This window comes from Tenrec ecaudatus, chromosome 14 (assembly GCF_050624435.1).
Source record: "Tenrec ecaudatus isolate mTenEca1 chromosome 14, mTenEca1.hap1, whole genome shotgun sequence".
NCBI classification, from domain to species: Eukaryota; Metazoa; Chordata; class Mammalia; order Afrosoricida; family Tenrecidae; genus Tenrec; species Tenrec ecaudatus.
The window spans coordinates 10,882,933-10,905,425 of NC_134543.1; the positions used below are offsets into that span (position 1 = coordinate 10,882,933).

Consider the following 22,493-nt stretch of genomic DNA (forward strand, 5'->3'; position numbering starts at 1 on the left):
AGGGGTTAGACTGTCCACAGTGCAAGATGTTCTACTTTTACTGGGAGGGCCTTTTAGCCTCTCTCTTCAGGGCTGGCTTCCCACTCTCACGGCAGTGCTCTCGTCAGGCTAGGCTCACCCATCTTCTTCCCACAGCTTCCCACATTTCTTCTTTCCCCTTCAGGACAATGCTTTCTACTAATGTAGCTAGCTCACGTGTTTGAATTTGCACATAGATGTTGATTTTTCTTGAACTCGGGACTCCCTGTGTTTTTCTTTAGCTCAGTTTCTGCCGAATTGCAGGTGTTCTCCATATGTCAGAGTCTGTTGTTACCCCATCCACCAAGTCTTGGTGATTTCCATGATATTTAGCTCCTTGATTTCTCTCCCCCTCCCCCACCTATTGCTGCTACTTTTAAGTGTAGTGCATAGCATAATGATGTTCAATAAATAATAATTATGATTAATCTCAAGAAGTATTTGCCTTCTCTTTTAGGCTGTGAGGATATCATTGCTGAGAGCATCTCATTAGATACCTTAATTGCTGTCCTCAAGTGGAGCTCTCATCCATATGGCTCCAAATGGGTGCACCGGCAAGCTTTGCATTTCCTCTGTGAGGAATTCTCCCAGGTCATGACTTCGGATGTGTTTTATGAACTCAGCAAAGACCATCTGCTTACTGCTATCCAGTCTGACTACCTGCAGGTAACCATTTATACACCTCTCAACTTCATGGTCCTTCATATGCGCTCCCAGAAATCCACCTGTATCCCATCCTAGGGTATGGTAGCAGGGGAAAGAAACAGGCTGTGATCAGCCCACCCAGGAATGCCCTCTTCAGGTTTGTCCAACTTGGTGCCTACAGGTCCCTCATACACACTGCCACTCCACATTGTGACCAGGCACAGATCCTGAGCAGCTAGAGGCAGGAGATATGATCAGAAGCACATCCCAGGAGTGATGTTCCTGACTTCCACGAATGCACAGTCCATATAACAGATAGCTGGGTTGTAGGCAGTATCTTCAACAGCACAGAATAAGAGTTGATGATTTCCGATCGACTTAAATGAATAATTTAAAAAACTGACAGTTGTGTGCTCTGCTGAAGTCTAATGTTTTCAACTATTTTTAATCAGACATCATTTTTAGCAAATTCTTGTGTCCTTGTTTTGTATGTCAATCTAATTTGGTGATTTAAACTGAAATTAGCTCTAAAATGACACAGAGCCTATTTTTAGGTAGAGTGTGTTTAAGCTTCATATTTTTTGCTTTGGCTGAATTTTATAATTTTAATATATAAAGCCATTGAGCCAGTTCATATTTCCTCATATGTACACTAGAAATTACAGAATACTACATCTGTCATATATTCAGTGAAAGATTATTCAATGAATTTTCACCATACTTTGACTAGGCTACAAGTGTTATCATTGGTGTGATTCATTTAGGATCTCTGTTCAGGAACCTTGATTCACTGCCCTGGCCCATGCATAAGGCTGTATGCATTATATTTAGGAAAGTTAGGCTTTGTTAGATTACTGTCTTGAGGATCTTTGCACTTCTTGGAAAGTGAAAAACTTGGAGAGCAGTCCTTGGCCGTAAGCTCTTAAGTAAAGACAGGGGTACACTGCTGCTGCTTCATAGACTGTATTGGAAGATTTCTCAGGGTCAACCAGTGAAATAGCTTCCCACCCAACTGCAGTAGCCAGCACTGCTCAAGTCACCGCCCTTGTGGGAACTCGTGGTCACACTACAGTCCTGTACTTTTGCTTTCCTTCTTTGTCCATCTCGTCCCCAAATCATTGAAGGTGGCGGTTCAGAAACCATCTTAAAAGGGAAAATTAATTTGAAATGCGCATGGAACACAAAGTAAAGAAAAAATTAAAATAGGGATAGAAATCTAGTTGGAGCCAAGGGTGAGCTTAATGGATAAAACACATGGGCTTGAGTCTTGTACATTTGCTGTTAATGGACTACAGATTTAAATGTGAGATTTCAAACAGTCAGTGTAAATAGTAGAACATGACAAGTTGAATGCTATATTATGAGTTAGGAAAAGCCATTAGTGAGATTAACAATATATGAATTTTGCTGAAATAAATAGAAACCACTTTCTGTTACAGGCAAGTGAGCAAGAGATCCTTAAGTATCTGCTTAAGTGGGGAGAGCATCAGTTGGTGAAAAGAATAGCTGACAGAGGTAAGCTTGTAGAATTCGCTGGTGCTGTAAGGCTCTGGTGGTGTGCACTTTCCTCAAAGCCTACTGGAATGCATGCTTGAAAACAGACAATGATTACCGAGTGTAATAAGAAATGTTTACAATCAGGACAATCCTCTAGTCGAGAGGATACGGTGTGTTAGAAATAAGTTTATTGGAACATTTTATTTGGCCATTTTAAAAAGATAATTTTATTCTTGATTGATTCACAGATATATTAGAATGAATATTTTCCTATAATGATTAAAGTGTTACAAAAGCATGTTGTTGTAAATGTTCTGGAATCAGATAATGATAATGGTTCCACACCACTGTGAATGCGTGGACTTTGACCCACAAAACAAAACCTTTTAAAGTGGTGCATTTTTCATTACATGAAAGTATGTTGTTTATTTTAGAATGTTGTGGAAAAGGGAAGAAGATCAGTTCTGAATGGCTCCTGTCTGGAGTTCGAGTTTAGAAGCATCACATGTAAGGGGCGGTGGGTTGGCTTCCTGCTTGAGAAGCGGCTTCTGGTTGTCCAGCATGCTTTTGCTCGTTTCCAGAATCAGAGGCCACATCCTTCCTCCTCCTCCTGCAATGTTGTGTTCCTTTTTATTGTAGGCCCAAACCAAACCATTTTTGTTAAAAAAAAAACAAACAAACCAGATTTCCCTTGTCCTTTTAAATAGCTTTATTAAGTTATATTTATGTGCCATACATTTTGTCTGTTTAAAGAATTCAAGTCAGTGGGTTTTAGTGCATTCGTAGACTTAGCGTGTCAGATTTTTAAATCTAGAAAACAACATGTTAAATCTGCCTTTGTGCCTCCTTTTCGTAGTGCCCCTTTAATGAACTACAGTGCAAGCAGTCCAGAACAAAGGAGGTTCTCCTTTTACTTCACCTGACTTACCCATCTTTGGCTCAAGAAGCCTTTGTTTGATACTTACCAGATTTGAATATTTTTTCCATCTGAATGTCATTGTACTAATTTGGAAAGTTTTTGAAATGCCTCTGTGTGTGTGTGTGTGTATGTGTGTGTGTGTGTATGTGACATTACATAAATATATGGGCTTGTTCGTTGGTGTGAGGCTGATAAATATGGACTGTTGTTTGGACAGAAAGTGAGCATTCTTGGGCAGGGGAATCCTCTTAAAACAATTATTTTATAAAAATAATTTATAAATTATTTATAATTTATAAATTCATAGGGTGGGAACGATGGGGGCAAAGTGGAGCTGATATCAAGGGTTCAAGTAGAAAGAAAATGTTTTGGAAATGATGGCAACATGTGTACAAGTGTGCTTGATACAATTGATGTATGGATTGTTTTAAGAGCTGTAAGAGGCCCCCAATAAAGTGATTGATTTAAAAAACACACACACAAAAAATTATTTTCTGTTTGGGCTTTTAAAAGGAAAGCATTTTCAGCAGGAGTGAGGAGGAAGCCAAGCAAGCAAGCCAGGCCACACCTTGGCCGTGTTCTCTCCCCATCGATGGGACTCTTGCCCTCCTTACCTGTTCTAGAGTTGGAGTTGACCTGCACAATTCTGTTTGAAAATGGAGTTCCACTACTTAATGAAGAAAAAATACCTTATGAAGCCAAATGAGAGCAAAACAAGAGAAAAATACCTTTCCCACTCACGTGCTAGACTTTCATCTTGAATAACTCCTGAAAAAACTTAGCTGCTAACAAATCGTATCTTTATATACACATGCAACACATGACCAAAGCAAAATACTAATTAGCCTTTATAGTGTTAGCCCAAAATGACTGCATTTACATTCATGAGTAACAATTTTTTACTCAGTGATAATCTTCTAAGAAGGGAAAAACAAATGAAACCTATGGCCCCCTAAATTAAAGACGTGATGTATGTCAATGTTCTCCCCACCGCAGTGTCCTGAGCATGTCTGTACTGGCCATCATCCCCTTTCACTCCCTCCCAGTGAAGAACCTTTATTCCCTGCTCTAGGGAATGAAGCCATTACATGGCAGCGCTCTGAGCTTCCCTTTATGAAAGAACGTTGCCACAGTCTGGATGCTTAAGAGGCCATCATAAACACGCAGAGGTAGATAAAGTGAGCCCGTGAGGTGTTGCTGCTTTAAATCCCATGTGATTTGCGGCTTGTCAGTTTGCTGTTAGACAGCTTATGCGATGCTGGTCCCTGCAGTTAGCAGCAGGAGCACATTTTGGGTTACCATGATTGTGCTCAGAACTGCCCACCAAGTGAGAAAGCTTAAGACCCAAACCCCTGGTGCCTTAGTGGTCACTCAGTGGGCTGCTGCTGATAAGGTTAACAGTTCAAGACCACCAGCCAGCTCCAAGGAAGAAAGACAAGACTTTCCACTCCCATAAAGAGCTACAGTCTCAGAATCCCACAGGGGCAGTTCTACGCTGTCCTATGGGGTTGCTGGCACAGAATTGACTCAATGGCAGTGAGTTTGATTTTTTTTAATTTTTCTTCCTCAGAACTGTGTATATAGGAAAGAACCCTTTACCCTCAGGACTAAACAGGCATAAAAGACTGTTGTGTTGCTGACAGCCAACTTTGTCCAAGGATTTCTCCGAAGTAAATTTCTGACATAAAATGTATTATTTATAGCCTTGTTCAAAGCATACATACTCAAACTTGCTAAAGTGTTAATGAAATGTATCCTAAAAAAGAAAGGCGTTTCTCCAAAACTGGATTTGGTTAGAAACCTTTCCTTTTCTGTCTTGCAGAGCCAAACTTGCTGAGTGGTACTGCTCATAGTGTGAACAAAAGAGGTGTGAAAAGACGGGACCTGGATATGGAAGAGCTTAGAGAGATCCTGTCTTCTCTCTTGCCCTTCGTGCGAATGGAACACATCTTGCCTACAAACAGCGAAGTCTTAAGCGATGCAGTAAGTGCCTTTCTTCATCCCTCCCTTTCATGAAGACAAGCACACCAAAACGCGTGCGCGTCTGGCCCTGCCTCCACAGTAAAAAGCTGTACGACGGCGCTAGGAAGGGCTGGGCCTGCATCAGAGCGGGTGTCGTTTTGTTTGGTATTGTGTCACCCGTGTCTGGCCCGTAGTACAGTGAGTGCTGGGTGAACAAGAGGTCAGCTCATGGTGAACTGGTCTTACTTATGCCCTGCAGTTTCCCGGGGAGGGCCATCAATCTCCAGCGTAGACCACGTAGAGTAGAAAGTACCTGTGAAGACTGTTCTAGAACAGCAATAAATCACTCAGAGTCAGAGGGAGAGCATGGTGTATTCAGTGTGCACCATATGGATGAATCTGAGGATCCTATTCCACACCTAGTTAACAGTTAATGAAGCTGTTCTTGTTACTGCCTCTTTTTAAAAAGAAAGAAAAAATTGTTTAACTAGTAGAATTGCTCAAATTAATGGGAAAAGTAAATATTGTCAATATTAGTTCTTCAAAGTTGGCTTATAAATTTAATGTGGTCCTGATAAGTATCATAGATTTCTAAATTGCTTAAAAATCACCTTGAAAAATAAGTTCTAAAAACAAATAAATAAGTTCTTTTAAAATGATAAAATGAAGGAGGGAATGATTCTTCTCAGGTATAAAATCCACCATAAAAACTCGAGTGAAAAAATAATAATAATTCATAAATTATCAAGGGTTCATGGGAGGGGGACTTGGGAGAGAGGGGAAAAGATGAGCTGATACCAAGGGCTCAAGCAGAAAACAATGTTTGAGAATGATGATGGCAACAAATGTGCTTGACACAGTGGATGGATGGATGGATTGTGATAAGAGCTCTACAAGCCCCAATAAAATGATTACAAAAGAATGAAAAGACACACCATGAATAAAAAAAGTAAATAAATACCCTCTTGAGTGTTGAAACTGTCTGTTATGCCAAGACAGAATTCTAATTAATAAAAGAATTAACTATAATAGATTTGTTGCCAGAGATCATTTGTAGGGTGGAATAACTAATTGGCCAAAAAGAGGGAATTCGCTGAAACTTAAGCCCTTATTTCACTTATACACAAAATTAATCCCTGTTAGATTGAAAAATTAAATATTAAGTTGATGCATTAAAAAACAGAAGAAAACAATTATTTATACAATCTCTGGTTTTAGGAGGTGGAAAGATTCAGACTCACTTAGTAATTGCACCCAAAATGTAAAACCTGACCGTATGCTATCATTTTTCACCTATTAAACCAGTAATTAAAAAAACTAATAGCATAAATAAATAAATAATAAAACTGATATGGGGGAACTGATCGCAACGATCGACACATAACCACACACACACACACACACCCCTCCTGAGCGATGAACAGCAAACCATGGGGGAAGGGAGACAGAGATTGGTGTAAGATAGGAAAATAATAATAATTTGTACTTTATCAAGGGGTCACGGGGGCGGGGGTGCAGGGGAAAAAGAGGAGCTCCACGAAGGGCTCCATAGACAGTAAAGGTCTAGAAAAGGGGCAGCATGTGTGCACACGTACGTGATACCGTGGTGCTTAGATTGCCAGCAGAGCTGTAAGAGCCCTCAGTAAAGTGACCTTTTAATTTAAAAATACTAGTAGCAGCCCCCTTCCGGAAGCAGTACATTGAGAGCTTTGGTATTTGAAGCAATTCAGATGAATAGCAATTATCCATTATAAAGAACCATCAAAATGTTCATATATTTTTATCTGATCATTCCACTTTTGAATGCTGTTATTGAGAAATAATTCCAAGTATGAAATTTTTAAAGAGAAAGAATTGACGTTATCAAGAATTTTACTTTGTGTGGATCCATAACCATCAGTACCTGTATAGAAAAAGCAGTCAAGAAATCAGATGGTGCACTGTATTTAACAAATCTGCAAAAGACATCTTTAAAGTTTAAAAAAACAAAAAAGCAAAGATATTGCTCTGAAGACTAAGGTGCACCTGACCCAAGTCATTTTCAATGCATGTGAAAGCTGGACAGTGTGTCTGTATGGAAGACAGTAGGCGAGTCTCGATGCCTTTAGACTTCATGGTGTCAGTGAAGAATATTGAAAGTCCGACGGAGTGAGTAAGCCTATCTTGGAAGAAGAGTAGTGAAGACAAATTAGAATACAGCTACTCAGCCAAACACTTGCTCTCCTAGTGGTGGTTACAAAGATTAATACAGCAACATGGAAAACGCTAACGATGAAGTATTAACTTGTAAAAAAGATACAAACTATTTTAATGTACTACAGGATTCAATTACATAAAAATTTATTTGAAAAGGGTTGGGGAAAAAAGGTTAGAAAGAAATATATCATTTTATAGTTATAGTAGATTGTGAGTTTTTTCTATTTTAGAAGTACTATATAATGCTACATTTGACCAGTTTAAATTAGTAGTGTCGCAATTAGATGCTTCTTGTGTTTAACAAGCGTAATATTTGCAAAGGATTCCCTGAAAGTGTGCAGTTGTTAGCGGCAAGGTTGGAAGGGCAAGCCTACCCAACTGTTTCCCAGGAGGGAAACGCTATGCAGCGGGTCTGCTCTGGATGCCACTTGATGGCATCCACCAACAGGATGGGCCAAAAGAATTTTTTATTTTAATATCTCTGACTCAAAAATTGAATTAGACCATGTATTTTATGTAGAAAAATATGTTAGAACTTTGATTTAGTAGCCTTAGAAGATCTATAATCTCCTCTCTTTTAATTCATGCCTAGCACATAATTCATTATAACTTTCAAAGATTTGCTAGTATAATAACTCACTTTAACGCTCTGTAAAGTATGTGCTGAGCCGTGCACTCAGTGCTCTGTCTACGTGTGCTGCTTTCAACCTCATGGCCACCACCTGAGCAGCAGGTACTGCGTTTCATCCCATAGCGGGACGAGGAGAACGCAGGGCCAGTGAATGCTGTCAGTTGGGCAGTACCTCATCATTAGAGCATACATGAGCTGTTGAAATGAGGCCCGTTAAAATGGCCTGCCCATAGTCATACAGCCCGAAAATGGGGAGTTCAAGTTTAAGCCAACTTTCCCATAGAGTGGTGGTTCTCAACCTGTGGGTCGTGACCCCTTTGGAGGTCAAATGACCCTTTCACAGGGGTCCCCCGATTCATAACAGTACTAAAATGACAGTGATGAAGTAGCAATGAAAATAATTTTATTGTTGGGGGGTCACCACCACATGAGGAACTATGCCTGGGTCGACTGCCCTAGAGCCTTGCTCCTGTCCACAGTTTGCCCTTCAGCCTTGTGCTGCAGAGACGGAGCACTTTCCACTTTGTCCGAGGGAATGGAGTCAGTTCTTAATTGAGCAAGAACAAAAACCAAAAATTAAGTTTTCATTAAGCATTCTGAAAGCTAGTCCAGCCCATTGCAATTTTTAATAGCATAGTTCATTTTTAGAAACTATTCCTCTATTAAAGAGGTGGAAAAATACGTGAGGGTTTCAAGATGTGTGTGGGAAAATTGCATTGTCTTTTAATTCCATTTTTCCACAGATCCCACTGAAGCCCCTTGTACATACTACATGTTATATAAAGTATATGTTGCTAAAACCTTCGAATGTTAAACATTTGAGTTATTTCACATACTGCTGAATTTTATATGAAATGCTAAGGTGTGGACATTTAGACATGATAGGTACAACTTTTTTCCCCATATGGACTTTTACTTGGTTTGTGATTTGGGAGAACATTTTCACAGCAAATTGGTTTTCTATTCAACAGTTTCTACACATTTTTGTGACATTGACTCTAGTCCCCTGTGGTAGTCTGGGTGCTTTAGAGAAACAAGTCCACAGCAATTCACATGTATAAGAGAGAGTTTTATATAAAGGTTAAGTGCACATCAAGAAAACATCCAACCCAGTGCTGCCCAAGCCCACAAGTCCAACCATTAACCCATATGTCTGACACCAATCCACAAAGTCCTCCTCCATCTCACAAAACACACACAATGATGCCGACTGAAGGAAGAAAGCTGAATCAGTGAACGTGTAAGCATCTCAGCGCTGGCAGGGGTCTCCACATGGCTGCTCCAGCACCCAGGGCTGCATCGGGGTAGGTCCATGCGGCTTCTCCTTGGGGATGTCTTGCTGGAAGTGAGCCTTGCCAGCTGAAGCAGGGAACTGGTTAAGACAGTTGCACCCTGGTCCGACCATCACAAAGCAAGAGACCCGAGAACTAGAAAGGCAAGGCTCATGGAGCCATTTATCTCTTCGCCCTCCAATTAACCCCACATGTGTTTATTGACCAGGTTGGCACAATAAACTGACTCATCCCCACAATGTAATTCTTACCACTTCCTGTGTTTACTGTTTCCATTTACTTTCCTCCTAATTCCTGCCTTCTGAGCATTGTTATGAGATGCCATCCTATGGTTCCAACTCACAGCCACCCTGTGTACCACAAAACTCACAGTGACCCTGTGTACGACAAAACCACGCCCTGCCTCATCCTGCACCGTGGCCATGTTTGAGCCCGTTAACTGCAGTCCACCTCCTTGAGGGTCTTCCTCTTCGTTTTCAGTGACCCTCTGCTTTAACACACACGATGTCCTTACCAGGGACATGATGATAACATATCCTAAATATGTGAGATGAGCTCCCACATCCTTGCTTCTAAGGAGCATTCTAGCTGAACTCCAAGTCACATTTACTTGTCCTGGCGTCCATGGTACTTGGATATTCTCCAACACCCTAATTCAGATGATTCAATTCTCATGCAGTCCTCCTTATTCACTTCCCAGCTTCCACCTGACTTGGAGCAGGTACACATTAGTCTTCAAAGTGATGTCTTTGCTCTTTAGCACTTGAAAGAAGTCCCTTTTTACACCAGGTTTTCCCCGTGAGTGCCATGCACTCTTTGGTTTCTTGACTGCTGCTTTGATGAGCGGTGGCTGTGGAAACAAGTAACTGAGACACTTGACAACTTTAACCTTTGCTCCATTTATCACCATGTCTGCTGGTCTACTTGTGAGGGCTTCATTTTCTTTACATTGGGTTATGTAGATGAAGGCTGCCGTCTTTGATTTTCATTAGCAAGTGCTTCAAGCTCTCCTATTTTCAGCAAACAAGATCATGTCATCCACATATCAGGTTATTAATAATCCTTCCCTTTATTCTGATGCTGGGCTCTTCTGGGAGTTCAGCTTCTGGGATTATTTGCTTGTCATATATATTGAATAAGTATGGTGAACAGATAGAACCCTGGTACACACCTTTCCTGGTTTTAAACCACACACCATTCCCTTGTTGTGTTCAAACAACTAACTCTTGATTTGTGTGCTGATTCCACATGAGCACAGTGAAGTGTTCTGGAATTCTCATTCCTCAGAATTTTATCAGTAGTTTGTTAGATGCACACAGTCAATGCCTTTGCACAGTCAACAAGATGGAAGCCTCTTTCTGAGATGCTCTGCCTCAGCTGCCTGAGGTCAGCAGTGACAGCCCTCATTTCACCACTTCTTCCGAATCCAGCGTGAATTTCTGGTAGCCCCTCCTGATAACGTTGCTGGAACCGTTTTTTAATGATAGTAAGCAACATTTTAATTGCATATGTCATTAATGATATTGTTCCATGATTTCCACACACATTGTGTTACTTTTCTTTGGAATGTGCACATATATGGATCTCTTTCAGTCATTGGTCCCAGGTAGTTTTTCTTCCGAATTTCTTGCTGTAGACTAAAGAGTGCTCCTGGTGCTTCAGCTTGTTGAAGCTCAGATTTATTCTTGTAATATTCTCTCAAACCAAATGGGTTATACTCCAGGCCATATTTGGCTCTCAGAGATTTGTTTTCATTTTCATCAGCTTCCATTTGTACTTAGGAATGAGCAGTTGAAGGTCTGCTCCACAGTCAGCCCTTGGCCTTGTTTTAACTGTTGATAGTGAGCTTTTCCATTGTCTCTTGCCACAAACGTAATCATTAGATTCCTGTGTATTCTACCTGACAAGGTCCACGTGTATAGTCTCTATATTGTTGGAAAATGTATTGGCAATGAAAAAGTTATGAGTCTTGCAAAATTTTGTTATGTAATCTCTAGCTCATTTCTGTCACCAAGATCTTATGTTCTAATTATTGATCCTTCCCCTTGAAGCCCTGGTGTCATGGTGGTTACATGTTGGGCTGAGATCCACAAGGTTTATTGTTGGAAACCACCAGTCGCTCCACTGAAGATGAGATTTTCTATTCCCATTAAGAGTTCTGTCTCAGAAACTCACGGGGGCAGTTCTACCCTGTCCTACAGAGTCACAATGAGCTGGCATCAACTCTGTGGCAGTGAATTTGAATTTTGCTGTGGATCCTGTTTCCAGCTTTCATATTCCAGTTACCTGTTATTATCAATGCATCTTGAATACCTATATGATCAGTTTCAGAGTGAAGAAGCTGGTGGAATTCTTCAGTGTCTTCTTCGTTGGCTTTAGTGGTTGATGTATAAGTTTGAAAAATTGTGTATTAACTAGACTTTTCTTTTGGGCATTTAGATATTATCCCATCACAGACAGCATTGCGCATCAAGATAGGTCTTGACATCTTTTTGACGATGAATGCAACTCCATTCCTTTTGAATTTTTCATTTCTTACATAGTAAAATTCTGATTCAAATTACCCATGCCAGTTCATTTCAGCTGGCTCATCTTTAAGCGTTCTATTTCATTTTGACAACTTGCAATTTTCCAATACTCGCCCTCTGCACATCCCATGTTCTGGTTATTGATGCATGTTTGCAGCTGTTTCTCCTCATTTACGTCATGACCCATAAGCACATGAAGGTCCCAAAAGCTTTGTTCCACGTACTATATCTGACAGTGTTTCGGTGCTGCTCATAAGATTTTCAGTGGTTAATCTCTCAGAAGTGATGAACCTTATTCCTTCTTCCTGGTCTGTTAGTAGCCTGGAAGCTCCTCTGAAAACCTGGCTTCTGTGGGCGAGTAGCCCTACCCTACTGATTGTTTGTAATGTTGGTAGCATAGGTCCCAGTACCATAGCCACCCGTGAGCTACCACAGTACAGCCAGCTGACGACAAGTGGTAGTGTGAACTTTATCCCCGGATGAACACTGCCCGTGATCTCGTGCACTCTGTTCTAGTGAGGTGTACGTCCCTGGTGTCCCTGCTTGGTGATTTTAGAATTTACACAAGTCTGTCGCCTAGTTATGTATTTAACCTTGTTGCCTTTCAGATGAAACGAGGCTTGATTAGTACTCCTCCATCAGATATGCTTCCTACAACAGAAGGTGGAAAGTCAAATGCCTGGCTACGGCAAAAAAATGCTGGTATATATGTTCGCCCTCGACTCTTCTCCCCCTATGTGGAAGAAGCAAAGGTAATCAACCATGCTGGACTACTAGCCTCCTGTATGACAGACCCTGCGCACAGCCTCTCTTATTGTGGTGTGTAAATATTTGGAAATAGCTTAAGCAGCCACCAAAATGGAAAGTGGAAGTAAATCCTTGTTTGACCTCTGATAGAACAGTTTGGGAAATGTTGAATTACCAAATGTTTTTAAAGCTGAGGTCATGTTAAAATACATTTTATGTTTTTCTCGTTGTGGTTACCTTGCAGATTGTTAACTTAGGGGGAAATGTCTCTGTTCACCAAATGACTCTAAGTATTTTGCGGTGTGGGTGACTGGGAAAATGAGAGTGCATTTTGTCGGCTTCAGTGATTGTAAGGAGAAGCTGGACTTCCTGAAACCTGCTTTTATAATGACTGTGTGTTGAGAATTGTGTTTGGTTTTAAAATAAGTCTTGAGATTAAGACAAAAATGGAGACTTGTTATAACATAAGGAATTTGCTAAGAAAATATAATAGGGAAATGAAATTCTGTTTTTATTAGATTCTAACATAGAAACTGACAAGTAAAAAAAAAAGAAAGAAACTGACAAGTCTTTGGAAGTCAGAAATAATTGACTTTTCCAAAACAAACAGACAAAATAATTTGATATAGAATTAAATTTAAAATTCCTATTTTTGTCGAGAGTTTCTAGTTTAATATATTTGCCCTTTTTCTCCCCTCACAACCCCCCCCCAAAAAAATAAACAAATCGATAAATAAATGCAAAGGTTGCTTATGTGCAACCGAGTACCTTTTGGGAGCTGGCGCCTTGGTTTAAGGTCTCGTGGGCCCTCCAGTTAACCGATTCGCGCTTCTGTTCCTCTAAGTCTGTTGCATAGTGCTCTGAGTCTTAAAAATGTACGAGTGGCCACCCAAAGCACAGTGGTAGTCTATTCACCTGAAGCAATCGAGGCAGGAGAGTCGGAAGTAGGAAGGAGAGAGAGAATGTGTGGCTAATTACCTCCATGAACAACTCCCTTTTTTGACATGAGACCAAATCTGAGTGGTGCCCTGTTACTATCATTGAATATTTTGAATAAAAAATCCCATAGGAAAATGCTGGTGAAAAGAGGAGGAACAAAGCACCAGATTCTAGATTTTCTGCAGCCACGGAGGGTAGATGATCCCCGGAACACTTCTTAACACCAAACAATAAGTTAGCCAGTAGAAAACCAGTCTGCCTCGAATATGATGCTTTCAGAACGATCTCCAGTGCAGTCAAGTGAATCCCAGCGAGTTCCCGTTCCAGGGAGAGTAGCTCAGAAAAGGAAAGAGAGTGATTAGACTCAGCGAACGTAAAGAGCCCCGGCTTCCAAAGCCCCTGAAAGAAAATTAATGACAAGTCCTCTTAATCTGTGAAAGGATTTGAGGCAAGTTTACCCTATTTAACTGAACAGGTATTTAACTCTTACTGCATAGTTGGCATTTTAATTCATTCTAAAATTAATGAGAAAAAAACAGAATGGTTGTGTGTGGCCTTTCTGAAATAGATTCTATAGTCCATGACTCAGACAGCTGGAGGCCCTCCCAAAAGGTTGATGAGGGGTTGAAAGACCTGTTGAGCTTTCTTCTCCTTTGTCTCCAAATGGGACTATGGAAAGCTGGTCAGACAGTCCTCAGTTACCCACGGAGATGAACCTCCGTCCCCAGTGAGTGTGAACAGTGTTGGTACACTGTTTAAATTTGACTGTTCTGTGATTTTTTTACATAGATTTGGCTGGGACTAATTTAACAAAATTGAGTTCATTTACAAGTCACTAATTTAATGGTACTCTTGTATTTTGAGCATTTTTCCCAAGGTCTGATTTTAACACATGTCATCTTTGTATTATTTGTATTGTCGTCTTTGTATTATTTTTGTGTATGATTTATTTCTGATAAATACCCCTCCCATCAAATTTTAAATCCGTCAATTAAAAGTGAATTTTTCAGATGGTTTCTTTTCAAAGATGCTCCAAATTGTTAAAAAAAAAAAATTTTTAATGAAGACGTAGAAGTACTTTCTGCCTTCCCCACTAATTTTAGGCCTTGTAAATTTGAGGCAGTGAACCAGCGCTCTTTCTGTACGATGAAGGCAACGACTGATTTAACTCTATTACTCCTGACTTACTGTTTCAGTCCGTGCTAGATGAGATGATGGTGGAACAAACGGATCTTGTGCGCTTGCGAATGGTTAGAATGTCCAATGTGCCCGACACGCTGTACATGGTCAGTAGCGCTGTGCCCCAGTGCTGTCATGTGATCAGCCACCAGCAGATCAGCAGTAGCCAGTCAAGCCCTCCTTCAGTTGTAGCCAATGAAATTCCAGGTAAGGCTGTAGCTTTTCATCAGCTATTTGCATGAATAGCATTACCTTTTTTGTGATTGCTCATTATGCCTTTCTCTGCTTTTCCAAGCCAAGATTTTTGTTTTGTAATTTGTGTTACATTAATGAATGCATGTGGTTCTTCAATTCAGAGCGGTTTTTCAACCCAGTCTCTAGTGGCAGTTCCCAAACCCATCAGCTTCCAATAGAGCTGACTCTTAGCTACCCTGTGGGGCCAAGGTAGAACTGCACCTGCCTGTCTCCAAAGCAGACTCTCACATCTCGAGTTGCAAACGCTGGGTTGGCAGTCACCCCTGGGTCAGCAGGGCTCACAGTAGCCCTTGTTGATGTTGTTAGTTGCCCTGAGTCAGCTCTGACTCACAGCAGCCTGTGCACAGCAGAGCCCAGGCCGCCTGGTGCTGCGCCACCCTCACGGTGGCTGTGTTTGTGCCCGTTGTGGCAGCCACTGTGTCAGTCCATCCCGCAGAGGGTTTTCCTCTCTTCGTTGACCTTCTAAGGAGCCCTGGGGAGTAGTGGTGAGCATTTAGCATTGGGCTGCAATCCGCGTGGTCAGCAGTTCTAAACCTCCAGCAGCTCCGAGGGAGACAGACTGGGCTTTCTAGTCACATAAACAATTACGAGTCAGAAACCCGCAGGGGTCACTATAAGTCAGCATTGACTCAATGGCAGTGAGTTTGGGGGTTTTGGGGGGCGGTTCTCTTGACCCTTTAGTTTACCAATGATATCCTTTTCTAGAGGCGTGCCCTTCCTAATAACATGACCAAAGTGCCTGAGAGCATTCTGGTTGTGCTTTCAAGACATGCCTGTCTTTTCTTCTGGCAGTTCATGGTGCTTTCAATATTCCTCTCCAGTGCCATAATTCAAATGTATTGATTCTCTGGTCCTCCTTAATTGTTATCCGACTTCCACATGCATTAACATACATAGAAAGTGATTAAACATACTGTGACTTGAGTCAGACACACCTTTGGCCCTCAAAATGATGGCTTTGCTCTTTAATACTTTAAAGATATCCCTTCCACCAGATTTGTTTGATTTCTTGACAATTCCTTTTATGGATGTTAATTGTGGGTCGGAATAACATGAAATCTTTAAAAACTTCAATCTTTTCTCCGTTTACCATGATCTCCTCTGTTGGTCCAACTGTCAGGATTTCTGTTTGTTTGTTTATTTGTTTTTTAAATCATTTTATTGGGGGCTCGTACAACTCAGCGCAATCCATCCATTTATTATCCATTGTGTCAAGCACATTTGTACATGTGTTGCCATCATCATTTTCAAAACATTTTCTTCCTACTTGAACCCTTAGTATCAGTTCATTTTACCCCTCCCATTTGTTTGTTTGTTTGTTTTACATTGAGATGTAATCCATATTAATCCTGGAAGTTATAGTCTTGGGTCTTCATCAGCAAATGCCTCAAGCCCTCTTCAGTAAGAAAGTTTGTGGCACCTGTGTCTCGCTGGCTCTTACATGAGCTTCCCTCCAGATTACTTGCTCACAATACAAATAAAGTTAGTATGGTGAAAGAATGCCGCCCTGACACACCTTTCCTGATTGCAAGCCATGCAGTAAGCCCTTGTCATTTTGTTGGACACACAGCTGAGTGTCTAGAATTCCTATTCTTTCAGCCAACTTACATTGGACATCGATCAGCAGTGAGATCCCTCGTTTCATATCTTTTTCTGAATTCAGCCAGAAATTCTGACATCTCCTTGTCAATAGGCTGCTACAACCATTGTTGAATGGTCTGCATAATTTGTCCATAATTTCCACATTTAATCAGGCCACTTTTTTTGTAATAGGCCTTTTGTAGTATGGATCTCTTCCCGTTGTTTGTTTGTAGTATGGATCGCTTCCCATTCATTGACCAGGTAGTTGTCTTCCTGATTTCTTGGTAGAGATTGATGAGTGGTTCCAGTGTTTACTCAGCTGCTTGGGACACTTTCATTGGAAGTCCGTGCATTCCCAGTGCCTTGTGTTGGCTGATATCTTCAGTTCAGCTGCCCCTTCTCTCTTCAGCAGCACTAGCTCTGATCATCTGAGGCCTTTTGAAATGGTCAAATAGTCACCAGCTCTTTTGGTACAGTGATTCTATCCCTCCCACCTTCTTCTAATGCCTCAAGCAATAATTTGCACACAGACTTCTTGAGATGGCCTCTCAGTCAGAGGGGATGTACTCAAGGTTGTCTTTTGATGCTTAGGGACTTTAACTTTTCTTTTCCTTCAGCTTCAACCAGAATTTGTTTATGAGCAATTAATAGTCTGTTCCGTACTCAGCCCCTGGCCTTGCTTTAGCTCATGATACTGAACTGTTCCATTGTCTCTTTCCACAGATGTAGTTAGTCAATTTGATACCTGTGTGTGTTCCACTGGGGAAGGTCCATGTGCAAAGTAAAAATACCTGCAATGAAGACAGCATTGGTCTCACAAAACTCTACCATGAGACCCAGCTTCATTATCACCGCCAAAGCTGTGCTTCCTTCCTCTTCGTCTCCACCAGGAAATGTCAGTGCATCTCGACTGCACGTTTGATCGATTTCAGTCTGAAGAAGTTGGTGGAACTCTTCCATTTCTTCTTCACTAGCTTTAGTAGTCGGTATAAAATCTGAATAATAGTTCTATGACCTGGTTCTCACATAACATTTTACTTCAAGATGTTGTTAGGTAGCAACCCGTGGCGACTCTATGCCACACGATAGACGGACACACTGCCAGGTCCTGTGCCCCCTCACAGCTCTTCCTGAGCTTGAGCTTCCTGTGCATGATCTCTCAAGGTCATGACAGACCTTGAATGTTCCCCTTAACAATGAATGCAGCATCATTCTTCTTAAACTTGTCATTCTTTGCATAATAAATCCTATGATTGCCCCACTCAAAATGGCCAACCCCGGCCCATTTGAGCTCACTGAGGCCTAGGATATCATTGTATGCATTGTATTTCTTTATTGGTGACTGCTAATTTTTCTAGTTTTATACTTCTTACATTCCAAGTTGCAGTTATTAATGGATGTTTGTAGCCGTTCCTTCTAATTCTGAGTTGTGTCGGATCAACAAATGAAGGTCTAAACGCTATGCTACACCCACATTATGAAAGTCAGCACAGCTCTGGGGAGTTGGATCGGGAGTCCTTCCCACCTGTGGGCTCATCGTCTGACCCTTCCTCAGACACTGTTACACAGTGAGCTGCTGTCGGCTTCTGGCGGCGAAGCCACCTCTTCCTTCCTCCTCGTCTGCTAAAATTTGTCCCCAATGGTGACCCTGCTGATATTTGAAATACCAATGGCCTACCTTCCAGTATCACAGCTACACACAAACCACCACAGTGCAATAAACTGACAGTCAAGTGGAGAGGATTCAGGCTGTAGGATTGGGAAGAGCCGTTTGTGGGGGGTGTCCAGCAGGTTCTCTTACCCACTTACTAGCTGCCCTCCCTAGTGACAACAACTGGAAATGTTCCTAGATATTTCCAGTTTGTGCCCTGTTGAGAATTACTGGTTTAGAAAAATCAAGAGTTAGGAATTTTTTTATCATTGTAGGATATTTCTTATAGGACCCACAAGAAGGTAATGATGAATATATAACTCGGTCATGTGCTTTGAATTGATATGGGCCTCGAAAGACTGAGATGCCCGTTAGTTTCCTGGTTTCCCAAGGTCTGCTCTGGGAGTGTGCTGTAGTCTCAGCTTCTGTCTTTACTCTGGGGCAGTGGTCCACTGCTGTGCCCTGGGCTTTCTGAGCAAAGGAGACTCCGGCGTCAGTTTCTAACGTTTCTAAATCCTCACAGTTGCATTATGTGTGAGTGCATCGTTGCAGCCGTGTGCCAGTGTATCTAGTGAGGGGCTGCCGCTTTCCCACTGCCCTCTTCTTTACCGAGCACGACATCCTTCTCCGGGGTGTGCAGACGCAGCCTCACCACTGTGACTTCGTCGAGCACGGTGGCTCCACCTCTCCGTTCTCCCGGCAGACCGTGGTATATTCAGAGTCCTAGCATTGTCCAGTTACCAGTACAATGGTGAAAATAAAAATCAACACCATTTACTTTCTGCCTTCTACTTTATCTTCCAGTTAACAAGAAGTAGAAGACATACTAGAGCTTCTCATTGAACCACTTGCATTTTAATCAGAGACTCATGTCTTTTTCCTTTTTTTTCACATCGTATTATTGGGGGCGCATACAATTCTTACCACAATCCATCCATCCATCCATTGTGTCAAGCACATTTGTACATTGAGACTGATGTCTATGATCCGTTGTTCCCTTCCCACATTTGGCCCCCTACATGTATACTTCAAATAAGAAAAATAATAGGAAAAGTTGTACTTTAGAAAACTCGTGCAGATTTTGTAACTTTGATTTGCAGTGTTTCCATGGGCTTGAGGTTGGTACAGTTGACTATTAGGATAATTCATCTTTCGAACAGAATCTCAAAACCCCGAGATGCTCACAGTGCAGCCTGCTGACTGAAAGAAGCCTTGTCTTGTAGTTCAGCGAGGATGACGTGGTCTGCTCTGCTGCCCTCTTGCGGCCTTCGCTCTTCCTTTCCGCTGCCCCAGTGCAGATCAGCCACAGAGCTCGGCTGCGACCTGCTCCTGCTCCTGGTGTGTGGCTTGGCAGAGCTGCTTGCCTCCCTCAGCGCTCATCCCTCGTCTCCTCTCTAGGGCTGTTGTGAGCTCTTGATGAAGCACCGAGTGCTCAGCAGACAGTGGTGTCCCTTCTACCCAAAATGAACCATCACCACGCCAGTCAGCCTACCCAGCCCAAATCTCTAGCCTCCGACCCCTTCTGCAGCCCTGCTGTTAGAAGCCTCGGAGTCACCTGTGGGGTTGTGGGGTGGTGACTGCCTACTCACTGGAGTCCTGCCTCTACTCCTACTCCTAGTCCCATCTCTACTCCAGAGATCCGCAAACTGTTTGTGTCAAGGACCAAACAGTACAGACTGCCGGCCTTGCGCACAATACGGTCTCTAGCTCGTCCACGCAGCCCTGCCACTGTCGGTGGGAGACAGCCAGCGACAGTGGCGAGACCAGTTTAAACTCCTCTTCAAGACGCCTTGCTGGCCCTGTTGCCGTTGTCTCTGGGTGCCATCAAGTTGACCCCCATGGGCTGAGCAGAGTGACACGCTGGCCAGTTCACAATTGTGCTGGGCTGGAACCCCTGTGGCGGCCACCGTGCCCATCCATCGCACTCGGGTTCTCGCTCTTTTTCACTGTGCCCTGCCTCTTTCTGTCCTTCCTCTTAACACCCTTCCTCCGTGGACCTAGGAACCCCACGCTTCAGCTCCACCGTCTACGTGTCCCTTGCTCTCCCACTGAACACCCCCATCCTGCATGCTCTGTCTGGCTGCTTTCTTCTCATCAGAGTGCACTCCTAAAGCCTCTCCTGCTGCCCAAACCCCTGGGGGACAGGGACCCCGCTTTGCTCTGCCGACTCAGGGGCAGACTCCGACAATTCAGGGCCAGACACAGACAACTCAGACGTGTCTTTCAATAAAGGAATGACTCTCTTCTAAAGCCTCAGGAAAAGCTGTGCACTCGCTCGACAGGATCGCAGTGACAAGGGGGCCGAGAGTTTACATGAGTGGAGGGGTTCCCTGAGAAAAGGAGGCGGGAAGAGGAGGTGCACAGCTCAGAGAATGGAAGGCATGTTGGGAAAATGTCCTTGTGGAAGCAGTTGAACTGGTGTATGTTGTCCTGTGGATATTGTCAACAACATAATAATTTATTTTTTAATCAGATGCACACAAATTATCAAGTTGCCAAGAAATTAAAATACTTTCAGAATTTTTGTAAGCGATTCTGATGCAAAACACATGCTAGTTAAAACTGTTCTGTGCTCCCGGGTGGTCCTGTGTAACGTCTGTGTCTTGCCTGTTCTGGCTGGCTCCGTGCAGTCCCTCGGCTGCTGACAATGAAGGACATGGTCAGACGCCTGCAGGAGCTCCGGCACACCGAGCAGGTGCAACGGGCTTATGCACTGAACTGCGGGGAGGGCGCCACCGTCAGCTACGAGATCCAGATCCGCGTGCTGAGGGAGTTTGGGCTAGCAGACGCCGCCGCAGAGCTCTTGCAGGTAGGAAGCATCGCTGTGCGGGATGGGAATCAGGGCCCTCAGGAGTGTTGAGTCCTTATGAGAAGCCTATTGGGGGTGTGTTCTGGCTCTGCTGCTCACTAACTGGTGAACTCAGAGCAGGTTGCTTAACCACTCTGAGCCTCAGTCTCCTTACCTCTAAAATAGACTGTTGAGACGTATGTACAACTACGAGTCTGGTGTCCATGTGTTAAAAACCTGTAAATGGTGAGTGCTGTAAGTGCCACGAGAGGAATAGAAAATTCTCACCCCCCAGCTCGCTCTCTGCTTCCATTGTGGGCCTGTCACTTCTGGCCGCCGCCTCCCACCCCACACCAGAAATTTGGATCATTGGGGACTCAAACCATGGAAGCACGAAAATCAAGGAATATGTGTTGTTGTTTAGGCGTTTCTACCTGGGGCCTTCCCCCTGCCCCAACCTCCCCAAAGAAAATAAGAACACTTCTTTCTAATAGTTAAGAGATGCAAAGGGTTGGCAATTAAAACAGAATTTTTAAGCCTAGTCAGGAAGCAATAAGCAATCGAGCGCAGTCATCTGTGGTGTGTAGGGAGTGCTCTTGTCTGTGGGAGGGAAGTGTGCAGAATGTGCTCAGACTGTTTCAGGGGGACCCTGGGTCTTGTACCTTTTCTCCCTTTGCCGCTTAATGTTCATTTTCTTTTTTTAGGAAAGGCATATTGGAATAAGGTTCTAATATTTGTTTTTACATTAGCATCTAATCTGGCAAGAGATTATTGAAGTGCTTGGTAGTGATTAAAGATAGTTTTTCCTTCAACTTCTGACTTAGAAAATCTCGCTCTATACTCTCTCGATATTTGTGGTTTCCACTGTAAATTACTAAGTCTTTCAGCATCTAAATTCCCATCTCAGAAATCGGCTAATTTTATTTATTCGCTTATTTTATCTTTCTTAGAATCCCCATAAGTTTTTTCCCGATGAGCGTTTTGGCGATGAGAGTCCACTCTTGACAGTAAAACAGCCTGGGAGATGTCGGGTTAACAGCACCCCAACTGCAGAAACCATGTTTACAGATCTGGACTCTTTTGTGGCCTTCCATCCACCTCTGCCCCCTCCTCCACCTCCATACCACCCCCCTGTGACCCCAATCCATAACCAACTCAAAGTGGGCTGGAAACAAAGACCCCCCAGTCAGCATCCTTCCAGGTCGTTTTCCTACCCTTGCAACCATTCACTGTTGCGCCCCAGAGCACCTCCTAAAGCTCCCCCGCCTCCAGTCTACTTGCCGAGTGCCAAAGCAGTGCCCCCAGACTGTACGGGCCCTGCGGGGCTGGCGCGGCCACCCGTGACTGCTGCTGCAGCTGCTGCCGCCTCGGCGTCAAGGATATCTGAGAAACAAGTGGTAAGTTGTCACTTCATTGCTGTGCGGCCGGCTTCATGGCACTGGTGCGTGTGCATCCCTTGTTACAGCCATGTCTGTCACTCGCTCTCACTGAGCATCCCCTCGCCCTCGCTGACCCTCAGCTTTACTTCACGGGGTGTCTCTCCCGATGACATGTAGGAATGAGCCCGTGGATGTGCGGTGTGGCTGCGCCACTTCTGCTGTCTTCCTTCTTCCACGTGGACGTGAGCGTTTGGTAAAGCTGACTTATGGGAGAGTAAATGCAACT

General features: G+C 43.0%; 1 protein-coding gene across 3 annotated transcripts in view; it reads left to right on the top strand.

Annotated features, from left to right (window-relative positions):
- The window catches only part of BTBD7 (BTB domain containing 7), a 112,784-nt gene that overhangs the window by 84,250 nt on the left and 6,041 nt on the right, over positions 1-22,493 (top strand). For all 3 annotated transcript variants that reach the window (XM_075532122.1, XM_075532123.1, XM_075532121.1), the window contains 7 exons: positions 476-684; positions 2,103-2,178; positions 4,902-5,062; positions 12,297-12,440; positions 14,571-14,760; positions 20,671-20,849; positions 21,779-22,225. In XM_075532122.1, coding sequence (XP_075388237.1) covers positions 476-684; positions 2,103-2,178; positions 4,902-5,062; positions 12,297-12,440; positions 14,571-14,760; positions 20,671-20,849; positions 21,779-22,225 — 1,406 coding nt within the window. The remainder of the gene's footprint in view (positions 1-475; positions 685-2,102; positions 2,179-4,901; positions 5,063-12,296; positions 12,441-14,570; positions 14,761-20,670; positions 20,850-21,778; positions 22,226-22,493) is intronic.